Genomic DNA, 24905 nt, shown 5'->3' on the forward strand with positions numbered 1-24905 from the left:
AAAAATGAAAAATGGCTAAAAACAGAAAACAAAAGTTTGTGCCTCATCAATAGAGACTAGTATAATTAATTAAAAGTGATTTTGAGTCCATAGGTCACATGACCTGGAAGCTATTGAACCTAAACCCTCAATTTTGAGTAAAATAATTCCTAAATAATGGAAAATGGCTAAAAACGGAAAACAAAAGTTTGTGCCTCATCTATAGAGACTAGTATAATTATTTGAAAGTGATTTTGAGTCCATAGGTCACATGACCTGGAAGCTATTGAAGAAAAACCCTCAATTTTGACCAAAAATAATCTTAAAAAATGAAAAATGGCTAAAAATGGAAAACAAAAGTTTGTGCCTCATCTATAGAGACTAGTATAATTATTTGAAAGTGATTTTTAGTCGATAGGTCACATGACCTGGAAGCTATTGAAGAAAAACCCTCAATTTTGACCAAAAATAATCTTAAAAAATGAAAAATGGCTAAAAACAGAAAACAAAAGTTTGTGCCTCATCTATAGAGATTAGTATAATTATTTAAAAGTGATTTTGAGTCAACAGGTCACATGACCTGGAAGCTATTGAAGAAAAACCCTCAATTTTGACCAAAAAATTCCTAAAAAATGGAAAATGGCTAAAAATGGAAAACAAAAGTTTGTGCCTCATCTATAGAGACTAGTATAATTATTTAAAAGTGATTTTTAGTCAACAGGTCACATGACCTGGAAGCTATTGAAGAAAAACTCTCAATTTTGACCAAAAATAATCTTAAAAAATGAAAAATGGCTAAAAACAGAAAACAAAAGTTTGTGCCTCATCTATAGAGACTAGTATAATTAATTAAAAGTGATTTTGAGTCCATAGGTCACATGACCTGGAAGCTATTGAACCTAAACCCTCAATTTTGAGTAAAATAATTCCTAAATAATGGAAAATGGCTAAAAATGGAAAACAAAAGTTTGTGCCTCATCTATAGAGATTAGTATAATTATTTGGAAGTGATTTTGAATCAACAGGTCACATGACCTGGAAGCTATTGAAGAAAAACCCGCAATTTTGAGTAAAAAAATTCCTAAAAAATGGAAAATGGCTAAAAATGGAAAACAAAAGTTTGTGCCTCATCTATAGAGACTAGTATAATTATTTGAAAGTGATTTTAAGTCAATAGGTCACATGACCTGGAAGCTATTGAAGAAAAACCCTCAATTTTGAGTAAAAAATTCCTAAAAAATGGAAAATGGCTAAAAATGGAAAACAAAAGTTTGTGCCTCATCTATAGAGACTAGTATAATTATTTGAAAGTGATTTTAAGTCAATAGGTCACATGACCTGGAAGCTATTGAAGAAAAACCCTCAATTTTGAGTAAAAAAATTCCTAAAAAATGGAAAATGGCTAAAAATGGAAAACAAAAGTTTGTGCCTCATCTATAGAGACTAGTAGAACAATTTCTAAGTGATTTTGAGTCAACAGGTCACATGACCTGGAAGCTATTGAAGAAAAACCCTCAATTTTGAGTAAAAAAATTCCTAAAAAATGGAAAATGGCTAAAAATGGAAAACAAAAGTTTGTGCCTCATCTATAGAGACTAGTATAATTATTTGAAAGTGATTTTGAGTCAACAGGTCACATGACCTGGAAGCTATTGAAGAAAAACCCTCAATTTTGAGTAAAAAAATTCCTAAAAAATGGAAAATGGCTAAAAATGGAAAACAAAAGTTTGTGCCTCATCTACAGAGACTTGTATAATTATTTGGAAGTGATTTTGAATCAATAGGTCACATGACCTGGAAGCTATTGAAGAGAACATTCTATTATTTAATATTAAAATAATTGAAATATTGTATGACTTTAAAATTTAATAGATGATATTGAGTCTCATGTAAAAGCATGAAATAGCACTTTCAATTAGTTATTGTGTTACAATTCAAGGCATTTATTAACATTCTTTGACAGGAAGGTTTGGTTCGGTAATTTGTTGACAGTCCCTAAGTGAACCTTCGGGTGCTGCGGCCGGGAGCGGTGGAGAACCGCCGGCCGACATTAGCGTTCATAAATCGTATCAACCTTTAGCTAAACGCCGCTACTCCCCGGAGCTCGAATATCGAATATCCAACTTGAAACTAACTTCACTGCGGTTAATTTCGAGACAGCGTAAACTTTAGCTTACCTTGTTGAATTTAGCAAGACGCCGCAGTGAGTTGTGTCCCCTCCTCTGGTTGCCACTATCTTTAAGCGGTTTTGCACAAAGGGCAACGATCTCCCTCCAAGTTGCCATTTGTCTAATTAACGGCAATTTCATATAGCAGACTTTATTCTTTGAGACAGGGTGCGCGCGGGAGGATTCGGCGGGATTTGCAAAGCTAGTAGCTAGCAGGGGAGCGCGAGGGCAGGACTCATGGTACTGCAGAGACCGGAGGAATTTGATCCGCACTTTATCTTTGACCAGACATTAAATAAATAAATAAAAACACGCTTGTCCCGTCATACCATAGGAACGGTATGACGGAAAATTTCAGTGGTTTTGAAACCGTAATTTTTAATATGACGGTATTCCTTGAAAAAGAGGATTGAGAGCAACCAAATCTGGGTCAAAAGATAATCAGTATTACACAGTTTCAACTTTGCTCTGGTGTTTTAAAAGCAATCAGTTATATTGTTAAAGATCATCAGTAAGATTATTAACAATGAAAACTCAAACATATTTTTACAAAGTACATCAGTGTAATAGGCTTTTTAGTTCTTCATTTTCTTAATGAAAATATAGAAATTATTTTTTTAACCACTAGGAATCTGAATATAGTTTGGATTTACTGTTCAAAAATTAAATCACATAACTGATTTAACAGTATGAAACAGTCAGTTTTCTATAGCAAATTTATTTTAAAGGGTTTACATAAAAATGGCACCACTTAAATTAAACTGCTTTTTTCCCTTTTACACAACCACCATTTTTGTATATAAATAGACACAAAAAGATTTGAAAACTCATTTCATGCAGTTCACCGTCAAATATGGGTAGCATGTAAAATGTTCTGGTTGCACATTTACTGTTTTTGAAACAATGTGGAGAAAATGGCAAAATGTGTAGACACAAAGACACTAAAATTAACTTAACTAGTGAGTCTTTATGGTTTCTAAGCAAAGAAAGTAGGGTTTGTCTATGATTTAAAATCTGCAAAGGAAAATACAATAAAACCAAAATCCTATTACTGAAGAGAAACATTTCATCTTGTATGTCACCATTTAACAAATCCTCTTTCTGAAGTCAGAAAATGGCTGCTTCTTGCTCATTTGTGTGGACTCCAAAATAAAAAAGAGCAGCTACGATTTAGTGACTTAAATATGTTCTTCCTTGGCATCTGATGTGTGTTGTATTGTTACAGTGAGACTTCTGGACCTACGAGTTATCATCATAGATCAATAACAGCTGGATGGCTGCAGTTCTCAACATGGTTATCCTGGGTTCGATTTCTGGTCTTCCCCTTCTCCAACCACCCAGCTTCCTGTCTATTTATAGAGGCCACTAGTGCCAAAAACATCTTAAGGAATATAATCAAATAAAAGACTACAGGAAAACGAAAACTAACAATCAGTTTGAATCTAGTTAACATTTCTTTAAAAATAAGAGTGAAACAAACATTGTAAGGACTAAACTTATTCAATTGCAAAAGAAACTGAGGAAATGATAAAGCAGATAAAGTGGTTTTTCTATTAGAGGATCAAACCTCAGCGAGATTAATTTTTTTAAATCTAGAGACATTTCTTCATTTACAAACGTGTTATGCGATTTGAAATGCAACAAAAGCTACAATTTTCAGGTATCTTCTTTTCAATTCCCATAACATTGCCAAAAATTAACACTATTTTCTCACACCAAGAACATCTTAAGCAGGGATTTGTTAAAACCAGCTAACATCATTGATAGGGTGAACTAATAAAACAGCTCCATTTATTGAGTCAGAGATCTACGGCCAAACCATCCACACGTCGTCAAGGCAACGGAAAAAACCAAAAATGACTTCCAAACAACCAAAAATGTTGTGCCTGCCCAAATGTACTTGTGCGATGCTACGTTTGTTCCATCCAAAAGGAACGACGAGGACAGCTTACAGTCATAGAAAAGAAACGTTTTGCAGCCTGGAGGCTGGGCAAAAAAAAATAAATTAAAAATTTGATGCCTCTAGTGGAAGTTCTGACGAATTACAAATATGGTGAACATGGCAATGCACAAATGCAAACATGTTTTTAACTCGACACCACCTTCTATTGTAGAAACAACAGATGGGGAGCCAATGTTTTTTGGAGAACCGGATGATGAGGCAGGAAAGCTTCAGCCTTTAGGATGAGCCTGCTGCTCCTGTGGGCATCGTTGAAGACATGGCTGCGGTATTTTGACCTTTCCCTCGATGTCTGTGACCCCCTCGCCGACGGCCTCCGCCTCCCGATTTCAGCTGCAGACAGACATCAACACCATGCTGGATGTTAGGAGAAATCAGGGGAATCTGGTTGGTGTTAATGGGAGAATGCAATTCTGGGAAGCTATGACCACATCTCAAAAAAGATTTAAAAAAAAAAAGGTTAAGAGAAAATCATGACAGCAAGAAAAACGTATGGGATTAAATTGATTCAGGGTGTTTGAAGTCCAGAAAGTTTCTATGTTAAACCTGCTAACGTCTGTTGATGTATGTTCTGCTCATGATAACGATTGCAGTTGGAGTTGGCATTAATTTTCATACCAAAAATAAGTATCAAGTGCTGCATATTTAAAGTAAAGATGTCAGCTTAAATTAGAATTTAAAAAAATAGGATGTTCTGTTTAATAAGCTACAATGGTGTTTAGTCTATCTAGATGTAAATGTCAAAATAGCAATAAATAAATGTCATTGCATAATGGTAATTGTAATAATTAATACATTACTTTAGGAAGAATTACTTATCTGTTTAAAATGATGTTTTAAGTTCTCTGTTTTATGCCTATGCAAAGTTATTATATTGTTCCTGAACGACATGCGTCCTCTACAACATCAGCTGGAGTCAAGAGTAACCAAGCTTTCTGACGTCAAGTTTCTCTCCAACTGTTACTGTGCGTGGGTTGTGAACGCAACATGAAAAAGACAGCAGAGTGTGTGTTTAGATACAGAAACAGGTGTGCGTCTAGGGGAGGGGGGAAAAAACTCCAGTATGCGGTCTGTGGCATTTCTCCACTTCTCAAGGGAGGAATCTGCCTATGAAAAAGAATGTGTTAACCTCAGATGCTGTGTGTGAGGTGTAGCAGCCAGTTGCTATATGCTAGCTCATGTATATAATATATAAGAAACTGACACAGTGTCTTAAAGAGGAAGATTCCTCAGTACGGATAAAGACGAAGCGTCTCGCTCGGGGGACCCGTTGTCAGTCAAAACTTATTACTCACTAAGCTACTGCTGTCTGAAGGCTCACTAATAATCCAGCTACGCAGAGACAGGATGGCGGTCCTCTGGGTTCTGTTGGCACTTTGATTGACACAAAAGGTGTACTGTCTAGTCGTGTCACACTTTTACCATTAACATAGACACAGCAATGCCTTGTTGCTCACAGAGGAGCTCCTTTGGGGAATCCACTAGGCATGCTCAGGTGGCTAATGGTGGCTATTTAAAAAATAAAGGCAAATATCAGCTTAATTAAAGCTCAGGTTAAATATCTGATTTTACTTTTCAAAAGGAAAGGTACATAGACAACAATCCAACATTTAAAACATTTTATAGATATGTACAAACAGTTTTAAGAACCAATTCCGTTTTGCTACTGTTATTAATTAGCAGAGTCCAGATATTCAGGTCAGGTAGTAGCATCGACCCACAAACAAACTGCTGAAAGATGCAGAACATATCATTGATAAATTAGACTTGCATAGTGAGAAGGCAGAGGAGCTTGATTTTTTCCACAGATTATCTCTAATGTTATAGTTTTGACAAATATGTAAAAAAAACTTTTTTTTTTTACACATTTGTATGTAACATTAAATAAATGTCACATATTGCAGCTTTAATAGCAGAAATTAAAACCTTAGTGTTGTAATGTAGAAATGTGTGCTCTGCAAGTCTAATTTATCATTTAAAAAAGGTGTGTTTATCACAAATGACTTGTTTTTATGGGGTTTTTTTATTGAAACAAAAATGATTAAAGAAACAGTCACTAGCCTTCAACATTTTTATTAAACAGTTAGTTTATTGGGTTTTTTTATATAAGAATATTATTCTGCCTTCATCTTTGTGGTCTCAATATTTTTTGAGAACTGCCTGATGCTGTATTTTCGTTGATTTGTTCACTTTTTCTGTGTACCACTTTAAGTCACTGCTTTCAGAGCCCGCCCCCGTCTTTACCTTGTTTTCTTTGTTGTCATCTTTACATAGAGCATCCTCCTCTGCCACTGTCTAACGCAGCATGTTAAGACAGCGAGGGTGAGAAGAGCAGGACAACGATGCAGTTAAAGCACAGAAAATGAGTGGCAGAAATGAAGGGAGGAAAAAAAATGAAATGAAATCAGAGTAATGATGAGGGAGGGTATGTGTAAGTGAAGACAGATGTAGAGTACAATGATGGCCAAAGGAGGTCAAAACATGTATGCCAACCAAGAAGGATGGGAGGGAAGGAAGTGTAGAAGAAAGAGGAAAGCACAACAAATTAGCAGGAAAGATTTGAAAAGGTCAAAACACACACACAAAAAAAGCTTCAAATGCAATTTTTGAAAAGCTATCAACAGTCAATTTATGTTTCTTGAAACACAATGTTCAAGGCAAATAAACTGTGACAACAACAGCAATACTCTTCTGAGTGGAAGTGGTCACTGACAAAAAGGACGACTGTTTTCAGGATTCAGTGGACCCCCGTCTTTTGGTGGTTCAGTAATCACAGATTCTCACATTCGGTAATTTTTCTGTGGAACATAACTCTAAATTACTTGTTGGAAATCAGTGTACTTTTAATATGAAGGTTTTTCTTTAACACCGAAATGACCAAAAAAAAAAACATGCTTCTCCAACTTTCTTATTGAGAAATGTTTGCAAGTAAAGTAGTGTGAGACCGTCTGGCTCGTATCCTTCTATAAAAACACCCAGCTGAAGCCGGGGACTGATGACTCACCGATGCCAGAGTTGGACTTAGCGGTCGTGCTGTTGACCCCGTGTCTTCACTCCCTGTCGTTCCCTCTCTGGAAGACTTCCTACTGACCTGACACTTGGCCTGCTGGGCTTTGGCAGCTTGTGTGCTCACCGACTGGAGGAGCTGGGAACACGACTGGTTAGTTAGTTCTATTTGCTAAACGAGTAGCTAATATTAACGTGCAGGGACTACTTTGTTTACTGGTGTAAACTGAAACAAACGGACAGCCACGAGGCCCATTACCTTGGTGATAGTGCCAACAGCTTTGGTGCGACCTTCCCTGAACACGAGCTTCTGATCACAGTGCAAATACTCGGGTGTCTTAATGAAGCGAAAATGGACTGAAGCCTTGTCCCCGGTCCTTAGGCAGTCTTTATTCATGGTCAGGATAGTGGCGGTCTGTCTGATGCTGCCACAGTGGACTACAAGATGGAAAGTCAATAACACGTTTACTTGGATAAGCAGGTTTTATGCAAGAGAAAAGGCTTGTGTCCATAATGCTTCAACTCACCCATGGCCTGGTACCTTGGAGATATTGTGGTTGGATGATGAAGCACCAAGATCTCAGCCTCAAACTCCCAGGTAGCATGAGGCATTAGCTTTGGAGAGACCATCACCATTCCTTTCCTGATTGACGACCTTTTAATCTGAAGACATGAATGGAGGGTGGAAACATAACCAAATATCACTAAAGATAAAACGAAAAGATGATTTTTGGTGCAGAACAACTACAAAAACTCTAAAACCTAGCTTAAGAATCGTTACAAAATGACTTTTTCAGAGGTGACATTTCATAGACTCCCCTCGATAAAAGTCTAAATGTTTCCCTGCTGACCTTCTTCAGAGCGAAGGATGCGGTCTGTCCACCGTGGACCTCCCTGACGGGCATCCTTTTGCGGTGGATGGACTTCACTGCGATGGGGATGAAGATACCGAGCGGGTCTGGGCCTAAGAGTAACGTGTCATTGAGTCGTATCAATCCGCGCAGCGTCGTACCAGAAACCACCGTACCCACACCCTGCCAAAGAAGAAGATCGACACAAGATCAGGAGCAGAACCAGGCCTCGTCACCGTCAGAACACCGTGATTGGCTAAGTGCTTCATAGCTTTGTCGGTGCTAAACTAAAGGGAGTATTTAGCACTTTTTTTTAATGAAGTCTCAGCAATTTTTCATTCATAAACCTCAAAATCTAGGGCCATCAAACCTGAGAGTAGCACTGAAAAGAGGTTTGCTCAAATAGCTAAAGATTTATGAAACTTTTATTGAAAATAGTTTACATACAATTAAGACATGATACTTTTTAAAGTCCAAATCAAAGACGATGCCACCAAATACTGAGGAGATGTATGGAAGTTTCTAATTTTGAAGACATTAATTAATAAATCAGACTTTTTTTCTCATTATTTACATATTAGGCAAATATAAATAATGTTGGTAATTCTAACTAACCTAAAACAAGATTTCATCTGATTTCACTTCAGACAGCAAGAGAAAAGGTGAGTCTTTTTATTTAGTCCATATAAACTTCTTTTTATTTAGTCCATATAAACTTCTTTTTATTTAGTCCATATAAACTTCTTGCTTCATCTGTAGGTGAAAACACCCCAACGTAGCGTCTTCAAGTCACGGTTGCCATTGGCAACAACTTAAAAATAGGCAAACTTAATAAGCACAGTATGTATACGAGCAAAACTTGGATCCTTGTTGATTCGTCGATGCCTTAATCCATTTCTGAAAGAAGAAATGGTGGAGCCATACTTTCACTAAAACTATGAATAAATTTCATCTTATATTTTAACTTGCCTTGGAATGTGGAAATGAAATACTTGTTTTCATTGTTTCATACTTATTGGAAAGCATTGATTCTACAAAAAAAACATCAGCCTTTATTATTAACAAGGACATTAATGTACAGTTCATGTTAGTGAGGACGCTTCACTTTCTTCACATAGATTTATTTCTCTAAAAACATATAACACTGTAATTCTGCCCACCCAAGCAGAATGTTCTTGATTTTAAATTCTGCTTAGATGGTTAAAAAAAAAAAAGAGAGACACAAAATACCCTGTGCACAAACACACAGAGTGCATTCATGCAATTCAGAGTTTTATTTGTTTTCTACATGACACTGTGGGTGGCAGACATCAGAACTGACATCAGCAATCACCTGTGGCAACAAAGTGTCAAAACAGAGTTTCTAAATTGGTTCAACTTTAATGTTTGGACCTCTCTCTGGCCCCTCGCTGTAAATCACTTTTCCAACTTTTAAAAACCTCTCACAGCGGGCAGCCGAGTGTGCAGCCGAGCGGGCAGCGAATTCCTTACCGGTACAGAGTACGTGTCGTCAATTTGGAACTCTGCGGGCTCGTCGTTGCTGAAAGTGGTCCTCGGGGAGAGCAGGTTCAGGAACATCTTCAGCAGGTCCATGTTCTCCCCCGTCACGTTGGAGATTTGGAAAATGGGACACATCCTTAAAAAGATGAGAAGCTCAGTGGTGAGCACGGGAAAACAAATCTATATTTAATTTAGCAGCACTGTTTATGTTGAAAAATACTTAAGGGGTTGTTTGCCAGGCACACATTTTATAGCATAATCATACAACTATGTTAGCTTAAGTTGATATAAAAGTGCTACATAGTATCAAATATGCCTCAAAATACATCTTTCTTTGTAATTTAATGGCTAGAAATTGGGCTTCTGTCTCTTTCTGAAACTCCGCCTCCAGGAAGTCATCACAACATGTCTCCTCTATTAACCCTTTAACAACATTTTTACCAGTGTTGCTCTGAGAAGCAGCTCCTATAATGAGCTCAGCAGATGCTCAGTTTCAACAGGTGTTGGCTAATTGCAGCTGGCTAGTCTGAAGGAGCTGAGTGGAGGAATCACAGGGAGCTCTGTGAGGCAGAAGCTTGGAAACCGGAGCTGAGAGGAGTGACTAGGTCCACACAGGCGTTTAGCATAGCTGAACGGTTGCCACGGGAGATTAAAGGGTTTCTCAAACATGCATGAAAGAATCAAAGCAAAGAAAGAATCCAGGTATCTTATTGATGAGGGAATAACATTATAACGTGATGTAAAACTAAAAAAAAACTCAGTATTTTGTATAATACTGCCTCTTTAAATAACATAGCTGGTTAACTCAAGTGAGTTTATAGAAGAGTTGGCTACATCCAACTGGGTTTGTGTAAATAGCCGCCCCCTCCTCCAAGCACACCCCGATTTGAATTGGTCGTGGACCATAATGCATTGTCATTTCATCTCATTTTCAAAGAAAGATAAGTAAAATATATGAATTTAATATAATATTAAAGGACACGGGCAAGAGATTGCTTTCCAACGGAAGCTAAACAACCAACATCAGTCAGCTAACGGCATGTGCTGGTTACCCAGTTCAAGGCGTTTTCTCCTGCTAGCGCAGATCGCAGCATAGCACTCATGATCCTGTGTACTGCTAGTCAGCTGGCTGAATAAAAAGTTTGAATTTCTCTCTCTTACAAAAAAAAAACCATTTAACTCTTAACATTTAAGAAAACATTCTGGACTCAAAAACCACAGAGAGTTAAGGTTTGAAAACTAAAGTTGAGCCAACCGCTGCTCTTGTTTATGTTGTTTTTAGAGGCGCACCGACTGCCGTTTTCAAGCCGGTCACCAGTATTTAGAAAGTCTGACCTACTGATTCCGATTTGACCGATACCGATTTGTTTTGTTTGAAAAGTCACCCAGCATCATGACAAAGTCGCTCAGTTAGCAACGGTGGGGTGAGTATCGTCAGCCGCACACGTGGATCAGTCACCATAAGTTTTTCTGGACGATAAATCATCCCAGAAGTTATTATTACAATAAACAATTGAGACGATTTTTGAAATAATGGAAAAACAATGCAAGTGTGCTCCTTCTCAACGTTCAATAAAGTTTAATTTCTAACAAACCTTTGACATTTGAACTGGAAGACATTTTAAAAATCCAAAATACATAAACAAAAACAACAAATAATGGTGGGTAATTATCATTACTCCTCTGGAAGCTTACCTCTCTGAACTAAAGTTGGAGGCGGTGACGACAACGTCATCCTTGTTCTGGACCAGAACCGGTATTTTCCTGCAGCCTGGGGACTTTAATAATCTTTGTAGTAATTTTAGTGTCTCTGTCACAACAAAAAAGAAAATAAAAACAAGTGTTTTTACAAAGTGTGCAAACATCACAAACTAAAAATAACAGACTTCAGGACCAGGAAGCAGAAAGCGGTTTAATGATGCCATCATGTTATCCATTGAGACGGTTCAGATTCCTGACGCTTCTATTCCGTAATTTTTCTCACACAAACCTCTTTTGTGTTACGTTGAAACCTCCCTTTTGCTGGTTTACTTCTAGAGTAATTTTTGTACCTGCTGATTACAATTAATTATGAAACTATGAAATCATTTAAAAGCCGTGAAGAATTTGAAACGTAGAAATAGATCAGGGATCTGCAACCTGCGGCTCTGGGACCGCAACTGGCTCTTCGCAACTTCCACAAAGGCTCAAGTTGATATTTTTAAATACAGCTTTAATTTTAACAAATGTATATTTCTATTCATTATTAATGGAATAACTTCATTGAAATTCCACAACATTGACTTCAAAAGTAGCGTCAACATATATTTTATCTATTTTATTGTCAGCTTGAAAATTTGCTTCTTTCTTTTATTACTATTATTTTCCAACAATATCAACATCCTACAGCAGAAAATGTATTTATCCTCTTTTTCACAAGGTTTTATTTTTGTTTATTTGAAAACTTCAAAAAAGAAATAAAAATGTTAGTTTTTTAATAATAACACATTTATTTCAGTAGATATTTCATCAAAAATTAAAAGCTGCCTTCTATCAAAGGGTTATGTAACAGTTGCGACTCTAAATGAGCCTCTTTTAGCTGGACTGAAGGCAAAAACAATTAATATTGTTATTTCTTTTTTCAAATTACATTAGACTTGAGCAGTGATGTCAGGGATTCCAAAGAACACAAAGCTTTTAAATCGTAAGTATTCCTGGAAGCAAGGCGATGGATAACCTGATGGACGTTTACCAATAACAATGACATTTTCTTAACACTGGATCTAACCAAAAAGTGCATAAAATGGAACTTGCATCTCCAGCTTTATCATGTATGCATCCTGCAGCGTCTCCTTACCTTGCAAGATGTTAGCTGGACACATATCTATCTTTGTAACAACTACAAACACCGGCACATTCAGGGCCAACGCCAGGCCGAGATGCTCCTTCGTCATGCCAACTATGCCGGCGTTGCTGCCCACCTGTGAAAAGATGTGAAACCACAACAACAACAAAAATGAGGTAAGATGCACTGCCACTTTCTTTCAAAACAATAGCAAAAGTTTAAAAAATGATTAAAAAACAGAAACACAAGAGTCACCATAAGCATGCAGAAGTCTGGCAGGTGGCCTGTCATCCCAAACACGGTGGTTTTCAGGTACTTCTCATGGCCGGCCAGGTCAATAAAAGTGATGACCTTTGAGGATTTCTCGCAGATCTTGGTCCAGTCCAAGCCTCCACCGTGGCTGTCTGGCTTGTTGACCACCTAAAGTAACAGAGGGACACAGAAGATACAAACATTAACTTTTTATTTTTTTAAATACATTTCTTTATATTGGATATGTTGGAACAAAGGTGCTCTTTATATATACATATCTCACTTTCTCTCTCTTTCTATATATGTGTGTGTGTGTGTGTGTATTGCTGAATAATTGTTTGATTCAATTTCAGCCTTCAGTTTATTTTGGTAGGAGACCATCATAACCAGTATTTTCGTACATTTGGGAACATCTCTTATGCGCAGTCCAAATACTGAGATAAAACCGTTAGCCAATATTGCCCTCCCTTAGGTATGGATGTTTTTTGGATGAATGAAAGTGTGTCTTCCAACTCCATTCCGTAGTCCAAACAAATGAAGAAAGAAAAGTTTTTTCTCACATGCAGAACACAACCAGTAAATTCAGGAAACTCCCAGGAGTTCCTTCAGTCTTGATGTCGACCAGTTGCCAACCTTCCTGAGGATTTTCAAACTCGTCTTTTCATCAAATCTGTACAAATGTAAATCTTTTCGTAGTATGCCCACATTCCAACAGCCTTATAGTAGTTGAACAGAACAATAGATGGATTTTGTACCATTCTCCTGACTAATAGCTTTGGTGAAAACCACAGTATGCCAATGATCCAAAGGTCAGGCCTGTCCTTCTCCCACGGCTCACCTGACCCTCCTGGTCGAAGCCCAGGATGTCGTTGCCCACGCTGCTGGTCCTGCCACTCTCCATTTCGTGCTTGTGCCTGAAGAGCTTCTGGCGGGCGAAGCCTCGGCCGTTGTCCAGCTCGCCATGGGTCAGCACACCGAGCAGGGTGCTCTTCCCAGCATCCACATTGCCAACAACTGCAACTCTATAGAGACAAATTGACAGAAAGCCAAGGGTAAGTCATTAAAATGTTTGCTCTGGATAATGTCTACTGCTATATTGTATACATATTTGATCATTTATAAACTCTCTAAGTGTGAAGTCTTAACTTATTTATTGGTCCAGTACTCAACTGGTTCCAAGCTTACCTAAAGAACAGGGACTTCTTTGTGCCCACAGGTAACTTTTCACAGGAACAGGCATTAATCACATGTGGGGTACCACAAGGTTCAATCCTTGGTCCCCTCCTAATTTAATATCTACAAGCTCCCATTAGCTCAGGTTATAACAATAAGAAGTAAGATTAGTTACCATAACTCACAGATGATTCTCTACATTACAATGTCACCAGGTGACTCTGAACAGCTAGAAACTAGTGACCAGACCCAAAATCTGAGGGGAGTCATGGACTTAGACCTGAACCTTAAGAGACACACAAAGACAGTTACAAAGTCGGCCTTCTATCATCTGAGGAACATTTCCAGGATTAGAGGACTAGTGTCTCTGCAAAATTCGTACATCTTTAGTCGAATTGATTACTGCAACAGTGTCTTCGAATGTTTGGAAATTTGATTGACATATTTGATGTACATTAGCTTAAAAATTTTGATGACGGCATTTGACAAAGTGTAACATTTACTGCTGATTTTAGAATTGGTGACTATTATACTTTTATGGTGTAAAGCACTTCGAACTGTGTTGTTGCTGAAATGTGCTATACAAATAAACCTGAGCTGACTTTATTCTCTTTTTTTTTCAAAGACATTGTAACAGTGAGTGGATGTGAATGAACACATATTACCATCTCCTTTAACACAGCATCTATGGGCTAAATTGAATGAATTTCTTGAATAACAATATCTTTTCTCTTTTGGGCACAAGAATAAAAACAAGAAAAGAAAAAAATGAAAATCAAAATGAAACAAGAGCTAGCAGCTGGCAGTCAGGTAATGTAACAAAGCCTGTTACATTACTAACAGGCTTTGTGCTGTAAAAACCTCATCTGTTAGTGCCACCGTATTAACCATTAGAGGTTTTATGTGCTGATATTACTGCAGTGGAAATCTGCTCAAACTATAATCAGATAAAAAGTAAAAAAAAAAAAAGATAAAGTTATTATACTTCTCAATGTTCAAATATCAGCCAATCTAAGGGAAGAGTTATTAGCTGAGAGTGGGCATTTAGGAAAGAGACGAAACAGATCTGAAAATAAATCTAGTAGAGTATTCCATCAGGTCAGTAGTCAGTATTCCTGTCATTACAATTACAATAATGTGAATTAAGACTGGACAATAAATCAATAACAATATATATCACAATAAAGACATGATCTATATCAATAGATAGTACATGTGATCGAATGTTCAATCAATTCACTGAATTCTGATTCAGAACCGCACAGAATTCTGGGGGATGTAGGCAGAGGAAAGACTTTAGCCGCTCAACCTTGAGCTAAGCAAGGCTGGTGGCAACCTGACAGGTTGGTTACCTAGCAACAACCTATCAAGAAACTCGTGCAGCAGCAGTTTCAGGTTTTGCTGCTTAAAAAAAAAGAAAATGGTGTAAAACAAAGGAACAAAGGAAGGTAATGGAGAAAAAGGTTGAGAGGAAGCTGCAGGTAAAACAGGATAGGTGACATAACCAGTTTGGTGACATTTTAGATATTTAAAGACAAAAATAACTAATCAATAACGATTTGTAAAGACTGATGTGAAACCTTTATGCTGCGGTGAGTTTTTCAACCCAAATGTCAATGTGAGTGAATAAGTTTGTCTTCTTCCCTCTCCTTTTCAAGCTAAATACATTCTTCTAAATAAAATATATTACTGTATTTCTTTGTGTGTAAGTGGGTGTATATTTTCTTTGTTCCTTTTTTTAACCTACTAAAGGGTATAATATGTATTATTTTCTTTTATGTGGCTCGAAAAAATAAAGCAGTAACAACCTAACCGCCTCGTATCCGGTTGAATGAAGGTCGTCATACCAGCTCATTAGTTTGAGTTGACCAACATTTTGCTTTTGAGATGAAATGACTCCACCAATCCCAACCATCATCGAGGTAAGAGGTTAACTTCCACTGAGAGACTGCCACAGATTCCCCAGCACTCTCCTTCACATGGTTTAAATGCCACAGACACACTGAAACCCATCAAAAACTCTCAAAAGCACAAAGAAAACCTCCAAACTGAACACAAAAAGGCTCCGGCCCAGGAGGAAACTGTGTCAAAGTCATGAATATTTCACAAAATCTTTTCGTCTGCAGTAGCAGATGGAAAAAAGTAACACATTCAGAACAAACTTCACAACGTCTGGACGAATCTTCCTCGACCTCATCACCAATTTATATTACTAGGCCTGTTCCTGGAATCCAGAATAATTCATACCTCACTTCCAGGAAATCCTGCTCCCCGACTCGCCGGCGGATGAGGTAGTCCCGAATCTTCCCGCCGCTTTCCGTCCTCTCCCTCAGCAGGATCAGGTCAGCCTCGATCTGCTCGCACAGCGACCGCACCGTGGCCACTGACGCCTCCATGTCCTTCTCATCCAGACCGTAATCGCCTCCATCTGCACAGAAAACGACGAGATGGCGCTTACTGGACAGCGGGACTGAAGCAGTGACAGTCCTGTGAGAGAGGGCAGAGCTCAACTGAAAGACGTAAAACATAGAAAACGGTGGAACAAAAGATTTATGGGGATGTGAGAATAGAAATTTGAAAACTTCAATTACCGTGACCCTAAACCACCCCCTGAAACGACTTAATTATAGCGTATTACTTCAAACAAAGAAAGACAATCACAGTATTTTTTTTTACGTTGCAAAAACAAAATTTTACCAAGTATTTTTGTTTTATTTTCTTGTGCAAATATCTCAGTACACTTTAAACAAGTCAAAAATAACTTACAAGTAACTCTTCAGAATGGCAGGAGCTTGTTGTAAGTCAATAATTCCTTAATATTTATGGAAAAGTGCAAGGGGAAAAAAGTCTTATTATAAGTTAAATAATCTCTCAGAGCAACTAGTACAATTTTATCAATATCAAGAAATTGTTTGCTAAAACAAAACTCCTAAATCTAACTGTACAGCTACTTGTAAGGTAGTTTTGTCTTACTTCAAGTGTACTACTTTATTTACACAATAAACTCGACTAAAAACACTTGGTGAAATTGTGTGTTTTTGAAAGTGTAGATACTAAAGAGGTGCATTCACTTCAGTAGAACATTTTTCCAAGAAAGAGTCGGATCAACTTCCATCGTGCTTTATGCAGCTGCGATGTTCTGCTGTCCAATTGCAGACAAGAAAAGCTGCGATACCCTGAGAGACGAAGACATTTACTCAGGTCAGCTGGTCATCTGGGCAGAATAAGAGCCGTGAACAACCACATGTGTTTTCCTGAACGAGAGGCAGTCGCTCTGCAAAGCACTGACAAACGACACCCTTTTACATACGCGCTACAGGCCCCGCCCCCACCCCCGTCCAGAATGCCACATAGGTCAGGCATGCTGCTGTAACGGGCAAAAAGAAGTCTGGCTGCCAACAAAAGGCTCTCGTGTGTGTGTGTGTGTGTGTGTGTGTGTGTGTGGGTGTGTGTGTGTGTGTGTGTGTGTGTGTGTGTGTGTGTGTGTGTGTGTGTGGTACAGAGGGAGTTTTAGAGTGAAAGCCAAACACCAAACAGATCGGATTAACCATGTTACTGTCAAATCGGGGGCTTTTGCTATGTTTGCATATAGATAACTTTTACTTGCTGATTTATGTAAATCCCGACAACGCGTGCTGCATTGTACGCTCACATTTGAGAAAAGTAGTAGAGACGCCCCAATTACAATCACTAGATATTAGAGAATTTTACATTCATGGACTCTGATTGGTGACTGGGAGGTCAGATATCAAAAAATCTAATTACATTTTTTTTTCCAACCTACACATTGAAAACCACTTTTAGTCCATAAATGATTAAACCTACAGTTTTAACTACAGTTCACTTTTAAAAATGTGATAAAAATGGGGCTCTGGGCGGGTCAGTTGGTAGAGAACACACACCATGTGTGTAGACAACGAGGTTGTCCTAGGTTCGATTGAGAGTCTCGAATCATTGCATGTGTTCACCTTTTCTTATAATTTCTTAGTGAGGAGTTGTTCAAAGCACATTTTAAATTCTTTTCAAAAAAGGATTTGGTCAAATGTTTAAATACGCCACCTAGAGTCAGCTAACTATGTGCTGGATATTAAATAGGTTAAAATGTAGCCAAAGTCCACAGAGAAAATGTTGAAAGAAAATAAACAAAAAAATTACAATAACCAACAGAAAAATCTGCATAAATGTTTTCGTTTTTATTGACTGATGCCAGCTGTGTGTTTGCTCTAACAGATAGTAATCAGTTATTACTATAACTGATTTATATTACTATCAGTTTCCTAACAGATAGTAATATCTGTTAGGAAACTGTGGCTGTTATTTACTTAAATAGAAACTTCATAAATTCATCCGTACTACCTGAGCCCATCCCGACCACATAGATGGTCTCTCCACATCCCTCTTCTATCCGCTCTCTTAGCTGCCGCAATAATGAATCGTACTGTTCTCCTGTTGGGCTCACAAGAACCAGCTGAAAAATGAGAGACAGCAACAGAAACATCTAATCAGCAAAACACACAAAACATTTTGTTCTTTAGGTTCAAAAGTTCCCTTGTTCCCTAATGATTTCATTCAATATCAACAGTTAAATGTTTGAACAGATGAAAGGATGTCTTGAAAGTAATCACTTTCGAATCATGTTTTTTTTTTTTTTTTGGAACATCTGCATTGTGAAGATTTAATATCACTGCTCTGCTATTTATTTTTAAGATATAAGCTTCTTTAATTCCTCCCCCCCGAAGATTATAACGGAGCCCACCTTTTTGCTCAAGTCTAGGTAATCCACAGACTGCCCATTTGTCCCTTCGCCGTCCTCAAAGTCTTCTCCACACGATGGATCATCAGCACATCCCCGGTCCGGTGCGAACATACAAGCTGGTACTATGGACTCTGGTGGCGTTGAGCCTGGACATGTCGCCGCTGATGCCATATCTAAAAGCAAACAGCGTTAAGATAATCAGAATTATATAATCTTACCCTTAGCTATGCCTGACTGGGTATGAATAGTAAAAGTTAGCAAAAAGTAAGCACAAAAGTTAGGCTGAGTATCATAGACCTAGCTAACGCCAACCAAAAGCCGAACATGGAAGTGAGAAAACAACTCTATACTTGATCAAAACAAACGAACATAAACCTTCACATGTCAGTGCTCTTATATTTTTAATTGTACATTTACAAAAATGGGCCATTAATGTGGCAATGAGTTCAAAACATACCAGTAAATAAAAGCTAGCAGATCAGCTAACTTTGTTGTTTACTCTGTTTGGCTTCGATTTCTGGGCTCACAACGTTTGTCCCGCCCACAACAAAAGCAAAGGCAAGGGATTGGCTATATCTCATTACGTCATAAAACAAGTAGCCTATGTTGCATTCGAGGAACACGGAAAGAAGAAATTTTCTCCTACACTTCTTTAATAAACGTTAAACGTATGAACACGTGCTTATATCTTCGAATAAACGCCTTGTAACATGAGTCCCATTTTAATTGTCACTTGAAGATATTACATTAATTATTTTTGAAATCAATTAAAGACTAAATATATGGTCTTGATGTTGAAATTACTATCAAAAAAACGCAGCTTCCAACTTAATTCAAAATTGAAGATTCTTCAAATAAAGTTAGCATTCTTTACGTTAAAAATGTCACAACAACTCCTTTAGAAAAACAAAGAACTAAGCCTAGAAATATCTGAAAAAAAATGTTTCGTTTTGGGGACATTAATCATTCAGTATTTAGCCAATTTAGAAGCAAATGAATGCAATGAATGCATCAAGAGGCACAAACCGCGCCCACTTCAGTGGGCGTCACCTCGAAACTAAAATTATATATCTCTAAAACTCAAGTTCATGACACGTAGACAGTACTACATGGTACATGTTACAATGATGTACCATACTGACAATAAACAATAACTAAATAAATTAAATCGTGTAAATTATTAAGGTCGTTGTCCAGTTTTAAAGGACAATTCCGTTTCAGTGCAATTCAAAAGCATCGCGCTGACAATAAAATATTACGTTTTATTGCCTTTTACTGCTACTAAAGTTGTTCTAAGGCCAACCAGGGTTGTCAGCTTCCGAGTGAAGCTTGGAATGAGAACGGGGTCCAGATGGTGCAAGTCATAAAAAGCATTGTGTCATCAGGGTTATTGCACTGACATATTTTTTATTAAAGGTCCCTGAAATATGAACAAAATCAACATGAAAAGAAATTGATTTTAAGTTGACAGCTTGACAAGTTAGCTAAATGATCGGCTAATCACATTTTATGTTTTCTATAACTTATCAAGTTATACTTCACCTTATAGATATTGTTTTATTTTACTTTTTTATTTTTTGGCTTCATAGGAGATGTACATATCGTGGTATAATTAACTTTCACAAGTATTTTATTAATTTATTTTTATTAATTTATAATTGTATTATTTTCATAATTTATCAGATGAGAATAATAAATTATGAAAATAGAAAATATTCGCAAACACAGTAACAAATATACATAATATTTTATATAATATTTTTTCTTCTTAGCTCCTGGTTTGTTTATGGGAAACAATAATCTCCTGTTGAATGAGCAAACGTTGAAGCCATCTTGCTTCTTTGATGATCATTTTGCTAAGAGTAATCTCAGACTCATTTAAAACATTGCCATGGCAAAATTGCTGTTATAAAGTCATTTCAGCAAACACAGGCAAACATTACATTTTGGTACTTACAAACAATACATCTATAGCTTCCTTTCAACAAAATAAAATGGGGTTTTTTGTGTTTTTTTTTAAGTGAGGGGGAAAAAAGTCCATCCATCCATTTTCTTACACCCTTGTCCCTCAGTGGGGTCGGCAGGGTTGCTGGTGCCCATCTCCAGCTGACGTTACGGGCAAGAGGCGGGGGTCACCCTGGACAGGTCGCCAGTCTGTCGCAGAGAAAGGGTGAGGGGGTGAGGGGTGTTCTCGTTTAAGTCCAGGAACTTCGATTATTTTTAGTGAAGTTTATCAGGGCAGAGAGAGTGAGATGTAAAGAAAAGTTTCACTTCAGAAGGTTGAGAGTTGGCAACCCTGGGAGAATGTATCCCAAACGGCGAATCAATGCATCTCATAAAACTTACACGTGCCTAAAACATTAATACTCTTTGAACTTGCACAGTAATAGTAAATGTAACTGCTGCTCCACATCCGATTGGCTCCTTCCTTCCCCCACAACGTCACGAGGACGACATAAAGCATTAACCAGCAAGCAGAAGTTTCTCACTTGAGGGACGAGCCTCTGAAGACCGCCAAGATGGTGAGTAGTGTGAACAGCTTCATTCATGGCCAGAGGTAAATCAAGGCCTTTTCGTTGTCCGTCATTTTTGACTAACCTGGTCGAAAACATTCTGTCATAATGTATTTTTACATTTCATTTTGTTTAATTAATATTTAACAAGCTGAACAGATAATCCACATCGTGTTATCGTCAAGCCGAATACATGTAACTTTTTCTCTGTAAAGTTTTGAAATCAGGTCAAATTTCACCAATTGAATTGATTATTATTGATTGAATTACTTCCGCGATGTTCTCTGCGTGGTCAGGTGTGTGTAATTTTTTGTCAAAATGACGGAGGACAAATTTATTTATGCACAGTTAAAAAAAAAAAAAGCAATTTATTCGATTAACGCAACCACTGACCAGAGCATTTTCCCGGATGACATATTTATTCAATTGACTATGAATACTCAATCATTGTTTTTATAATATATTAAAAGGTAAATTGACATGAATTTAGTCTGAATAAGCATTTTTTTTAATATGTAGGTGAAATTCTTGAAAGAGGAACATGAAGTCATTTTCAGATGTTTGACCTGTCTAAAATGCACAGGAAGACTCGATTTTAATTTTTTTTTTTATCATACATTAAATTTAATGTGGACCAACCAATTGCTTCTCAGAGAGCATCAGTTGCTATAGTTCTTGATGACGATAATATGGCCACTCGGTTATGTCGTCGGTAAAGTGCACCACATTGCATTTTTACACGTTATAACCTCAAATGTGTCCAGGGAGGGAAAGATGTGTAATCTTATAAATCTAAATAATTAACTTCCTCACAGGGATCAATAAAATTCAGTCCACTGACTATTTCTCCAGCACCTTCTTTGTCAAGTCAATGATAAACCAAACTTATCTGTCTGGGAGTTTGGGGGCTGTATAAAGAGAGACAACTATGGGTGTGGCGATATAAGGGGGGGACAGAATGTTGAAGTTTATGTTTAAACTATGTGCTTAGCACATAGATAGGAAGCACAAATGTGAATGGGATTTATAGCTTAATTGACAAGATAAACAACTTCGCAGAACTGAAGGAAAATCCCAGGAAAGTCAGGGTGACTTTCTCAAAGCACAAGCCTGGAATAAGAAACAGCTCATTTGCTTTTAAATAAATAAATAAAAAACATTTCAATTTTCTGTCCTTGCACGCGGCAGTATATATGAATTTATAGATATATCTGCAACATAGGCAGATTGTAGGATTTGGTGAGTTGTTAGGTGTGTGTGTGTGTGTGTGTGTGTAGGGTGGGGGTCCTTTTATGATTTTGCTACATCAACATGATGTCCACACGTCTTTGAATAAATAGAGTACCTTCCTCTTTTGACTCTCTTTTACAACCATGCATTGTTTTAATCCTGGTTGATCATCAACTGCTGAGATAAGAAAAGCTTCTCATTACTGATCTGAATTTAACGACTCTCTCTCTCACACACACACACACACACACACACACACACACACACACACACACTATACAAATGCTATACAAACTATCATCACTATCATCATGAAATGATGATATGTCACACAACCATCATTTACCTGGTTGTGACATAAAACTCCTTATGAATGCATCTACTTCTCTTACAAAGCAACTTTTTTGTGTGAAGAATTACACTTTTCCCTAATTCAATTTTTTAAATTACTTTTTCTTTTTTAATCTGTGTTAAGTATGAATTCAGTGTTTGCCCTGGTGAACTACATTCACACAACTGTAAATCTTTCAACAGAAAGTCAAGGACATGGCATTCAAGGTAGGGCAGGAGTTTAAAGTCCGAGTCAAACCCAACGATGACTGCGCCAGGTATGCATATGCTTCTTTTATTTCTATTTTTCCTAAAGCACAACAATGTCTAACTGCTTTGAAATGTAGATTTCAGTAACATTTTCAACAAGAGGAAGTAGAGCAGTGTAATATAAGTTCATGGCGTCGTGCCTCTTCCCGTTTCTTTGCCCTCTTCTTACCTGGTCCTGCCTCTGCCACAGCTTTGCACTCAACATCGGTCACGATCCCGAGAACATCGCGATGCACTTCAACCCCCGCTTCGACGCCGGGGGAGACCAGAACACCATCGTCTGCAATTCCAGGTCCGGGGGGAGCTGGGGCGAAGAGGAACGAGACATGAACTTCCCCTTTGTGCGTGGAGAGGAGTGCAAGGTGTGTTCGTGGAATCAGCAAAAGATACAGCAATACAAGTTTTCCTTTCCAAAGTGAAACATTAAACTTAGACACACACAAACTTCAAAAACAAAATCTTACCAAGTATTTTTGATCTAGTTTCTAGATCAGTACACTTGTAATAAGACAAAACTAACTTGCATGTAACTTTTCAGCAAGATGTAGGAGTTTGTTCTAAGTGAATAATTTCTTGATATTTATGAAAAAGTATCTGGCAGATTATTTCACTTATAACATGACAGTTTCCCATGTTGTGAGTGAAATAATTTGCTAATGGAGCTGGTGTTTCTTTGTCAATTTCAAGAAATTACTGACTTGAAACAAGATCCTATATCTTGCCGAATTACTTGCAAGTTATTTTTGTCCTGTTTCAAGTGTAACCAATTATTTGCACCACAAACAAGTCCAAAAATAAGATTTAGTATTTTTGCAGGGTCCCTAAAGACATTAAAAAATCCTTAGTGTAGGAGGTAAAAATTCTAGCCATCAACAGAACACATAGATCACGTTAATTCAGAGACTGTATGAAGCTAAATTAAGAAAACAAACGTTTACATTTAAACAGAACATAAAGACCATTAATTGTTTATTCTACATTATTGAATACTTAGTGAACTGATTTGTTTCCAGTGTATATCCAAAAACAGATTCCTAGTTGTTACCTGTATATGGAACAACATTTATAAAGTCTCTGCCTCATCAGCTTCAATAGACCTTAATATAATAACAGATGATTGAATAAGACAAATGAGACATAAAAAGTCTTTAAACACGATTACAGAAACATTCAGTATTTCCACACAATGAAGCTGAATTTGATTTTTTTTTCCTTTTCTTTTTTTTATTGGTATAATGACCCAAAACTATTCTTGCATCTCACTTTACTCAATTATTAAATAATTGGAAAAATCTATTCCAGTCATTATGATCATTATTGCACATTTCTACAGGTGGGTGTAAGGTCTAGTTTGGAGCACTGCTCTGTAGGTAATCATAAAGGTGAATATGGGGCCATAAAACTCACAATCTGTATTGTTATTGGACAATAATTCTACTTTATTCGTTCTTTAACACATGTTCTTTTGTGTTTCTGCTGATTTTTTACCGAGAACTAATGCATGTGCTTCCCTTCTTTTCTTTTCTTTTATTTTCTTTTCTTACATTTGGCAGTTTTACATCAACTTCAACATGGAGCAGTTTTACGTCAAACTTCCCGACGGCAGCATGATGAACTTCCCCAACCGTCTGGGAGACGTCAAGTACAAGTTCTTCGACGTCAGTGGCGACGCAAGGATCGTGGGGATGAAGATCCAGTAGAGGATGAACTCCTCTCAACATCTTCTGATCTGCCGGTTGGAGAAATGGTCCGTTTCAGAGAACCCTGAGCCCGGCCAGTGTTCCGATTGCTTGCTGAGAAACAACTGTGTTGCAATGATGAGAAAAGGTCTGCAGATGGCGCCAGATCATATCTTATTTCTCCGCTTTCGCCCTTATGGCTAGTCAGTAAATCGCCTGGTTTCTTCAATAAAAGCTGAAAAAGGACAAGTTTGACTTTCTTTTTGCTTCACTTAAAATTTTAATATACACTCATAATTAAAAAAAAATATTACAGGTTATCTAATCACAATTGTACACAAAGTTCACAGGATATCTGACATATTTACAATGTAAAGGCAGATACATTTGCTGGCATACCTGAAAGAAATGCGC

General features: G+C 37.4%; 2 protein-coding genes across 4 annotated transcripts; one reads left to right on the forward strand and one right to left on the reverse strand.

The window, feature by feature from the left end:
- Positions 1-2845: 2845 nt before the first annotated feature.
- gtpbp1l (GTP binding protein 1, like) lies at positions 2846-19041 on the reverse strand. 3 transcript variants are annotated; one of them, XM_008435214.2, is made up of 15 exons: positions 18927-19041; positions 18470-18642; positions 18070-18181; positions 15961-16141; positions 13379-13562; positions 12544-12708; positions 12301-12424; positions 11160-11274; positions 9456-9600; positions 7965-8147; positions 7641-7776; positions 7373-7551; positions 7112-7252; positions 6352-6402; positions 2846-4440 (listed from the first exon to the last, which is right to left on the reverse strand). In XM_008435214.2, exons 2-15 carry the CDS (start codon positions 18638-18640, stop codon positions 4327-4329), a joined length of 2001 nt encoding a protein of 666 aa, XP_008433436.2. In that variant the 5' UTR covers positions 18641-18642; positions 18927-19041; the 3' UTR covers positions 2846-4326. The 3 variants fall into 3 exon arrangements, with proteins under 3 accessions (XP_008433436.2, XP_008433519.2, XP_081454869.1); XM_081598743.1 differs by having other exon boundaries at positions 4352-4440; positions 6352-6398; XM_008435297.2 differs by lacking the exon at positions 6352-6402.
- A 1862-nt stretch (positions 19042-20903) lies between these two features.
- Positions 20904-24740, forward strand: lgals2b (lectin, galactoside-binding, soluble, 2b). Its single transcript, XM_008435109.2, has 4 exons — positions 20904-20991; positions 22747-22820; positions 23003-23174; positions 24366-24740. The coding sequence occupies exons 1-4, from the start codon at positions 20989-20991 to the stop codon at positions 24510-24512; spliced, it is 396 nt and encodes a 131-aa protein (XP_008433331.1). The 5' UTR covers positions 20904-20988; the 3' UTR covers positions 24513-24740.
- Positions 24741-24905: the final 165 nt, after the last annotated feature.

The sequence above is a fragment of the Poecilia reticulata genome, chromosome 1 (assembly GCF_904066995.2).
Source record: "Poecilia reticulata chromosome 1, P_reticulata-male-v2, whole genome shotgun sequence".
Lineage (NCBI taxonomy): Eukaryota > Metazoa > Chordata > Actinopteri > Cyprinodontiformes > Poeciliidae > Poecilia > Poecilia reticulata.

Coding starts and splice junctions, on each gene's coding strand:
- gtpbp1l (XM_008435214.2), bottom strand. CDS start 18,640: ATGGCATCAGCGGCGACATGTCCAGGCTCAACGCCACCAGAGTCCATA. Junction 18,182..18,469: donor ACCTAGACTTGAGCAAAAAG/GTGGGCTCCGTT, acceptor CTCATTTTTCAG/CTGGTTCTTGTGAGCCCAAC. Junction 4,441..6,351: donor ATGACAACAAAGAAAACAAG/GTAAAGACGGGG, acceptor GTCTGTCTGCAG/CTGAAATCGGGAGGCGGAGG.
- lgals2b (XM_008435109.2), top strand. Junction 22,821..23,002: donor CCCAACGATGACTGCGCCAG/GTATGCATATGC, acceptor CCTCTGCCACAG/CTTTGCACTCAACATCGGTC. Junction 23,175..24,365: donor TGCGTGGAGAGGAGTGCAAG/GTGTGTTCGTGG, acceptor TACATTTGGCAG/TTTTACATCAACTTCAACAT.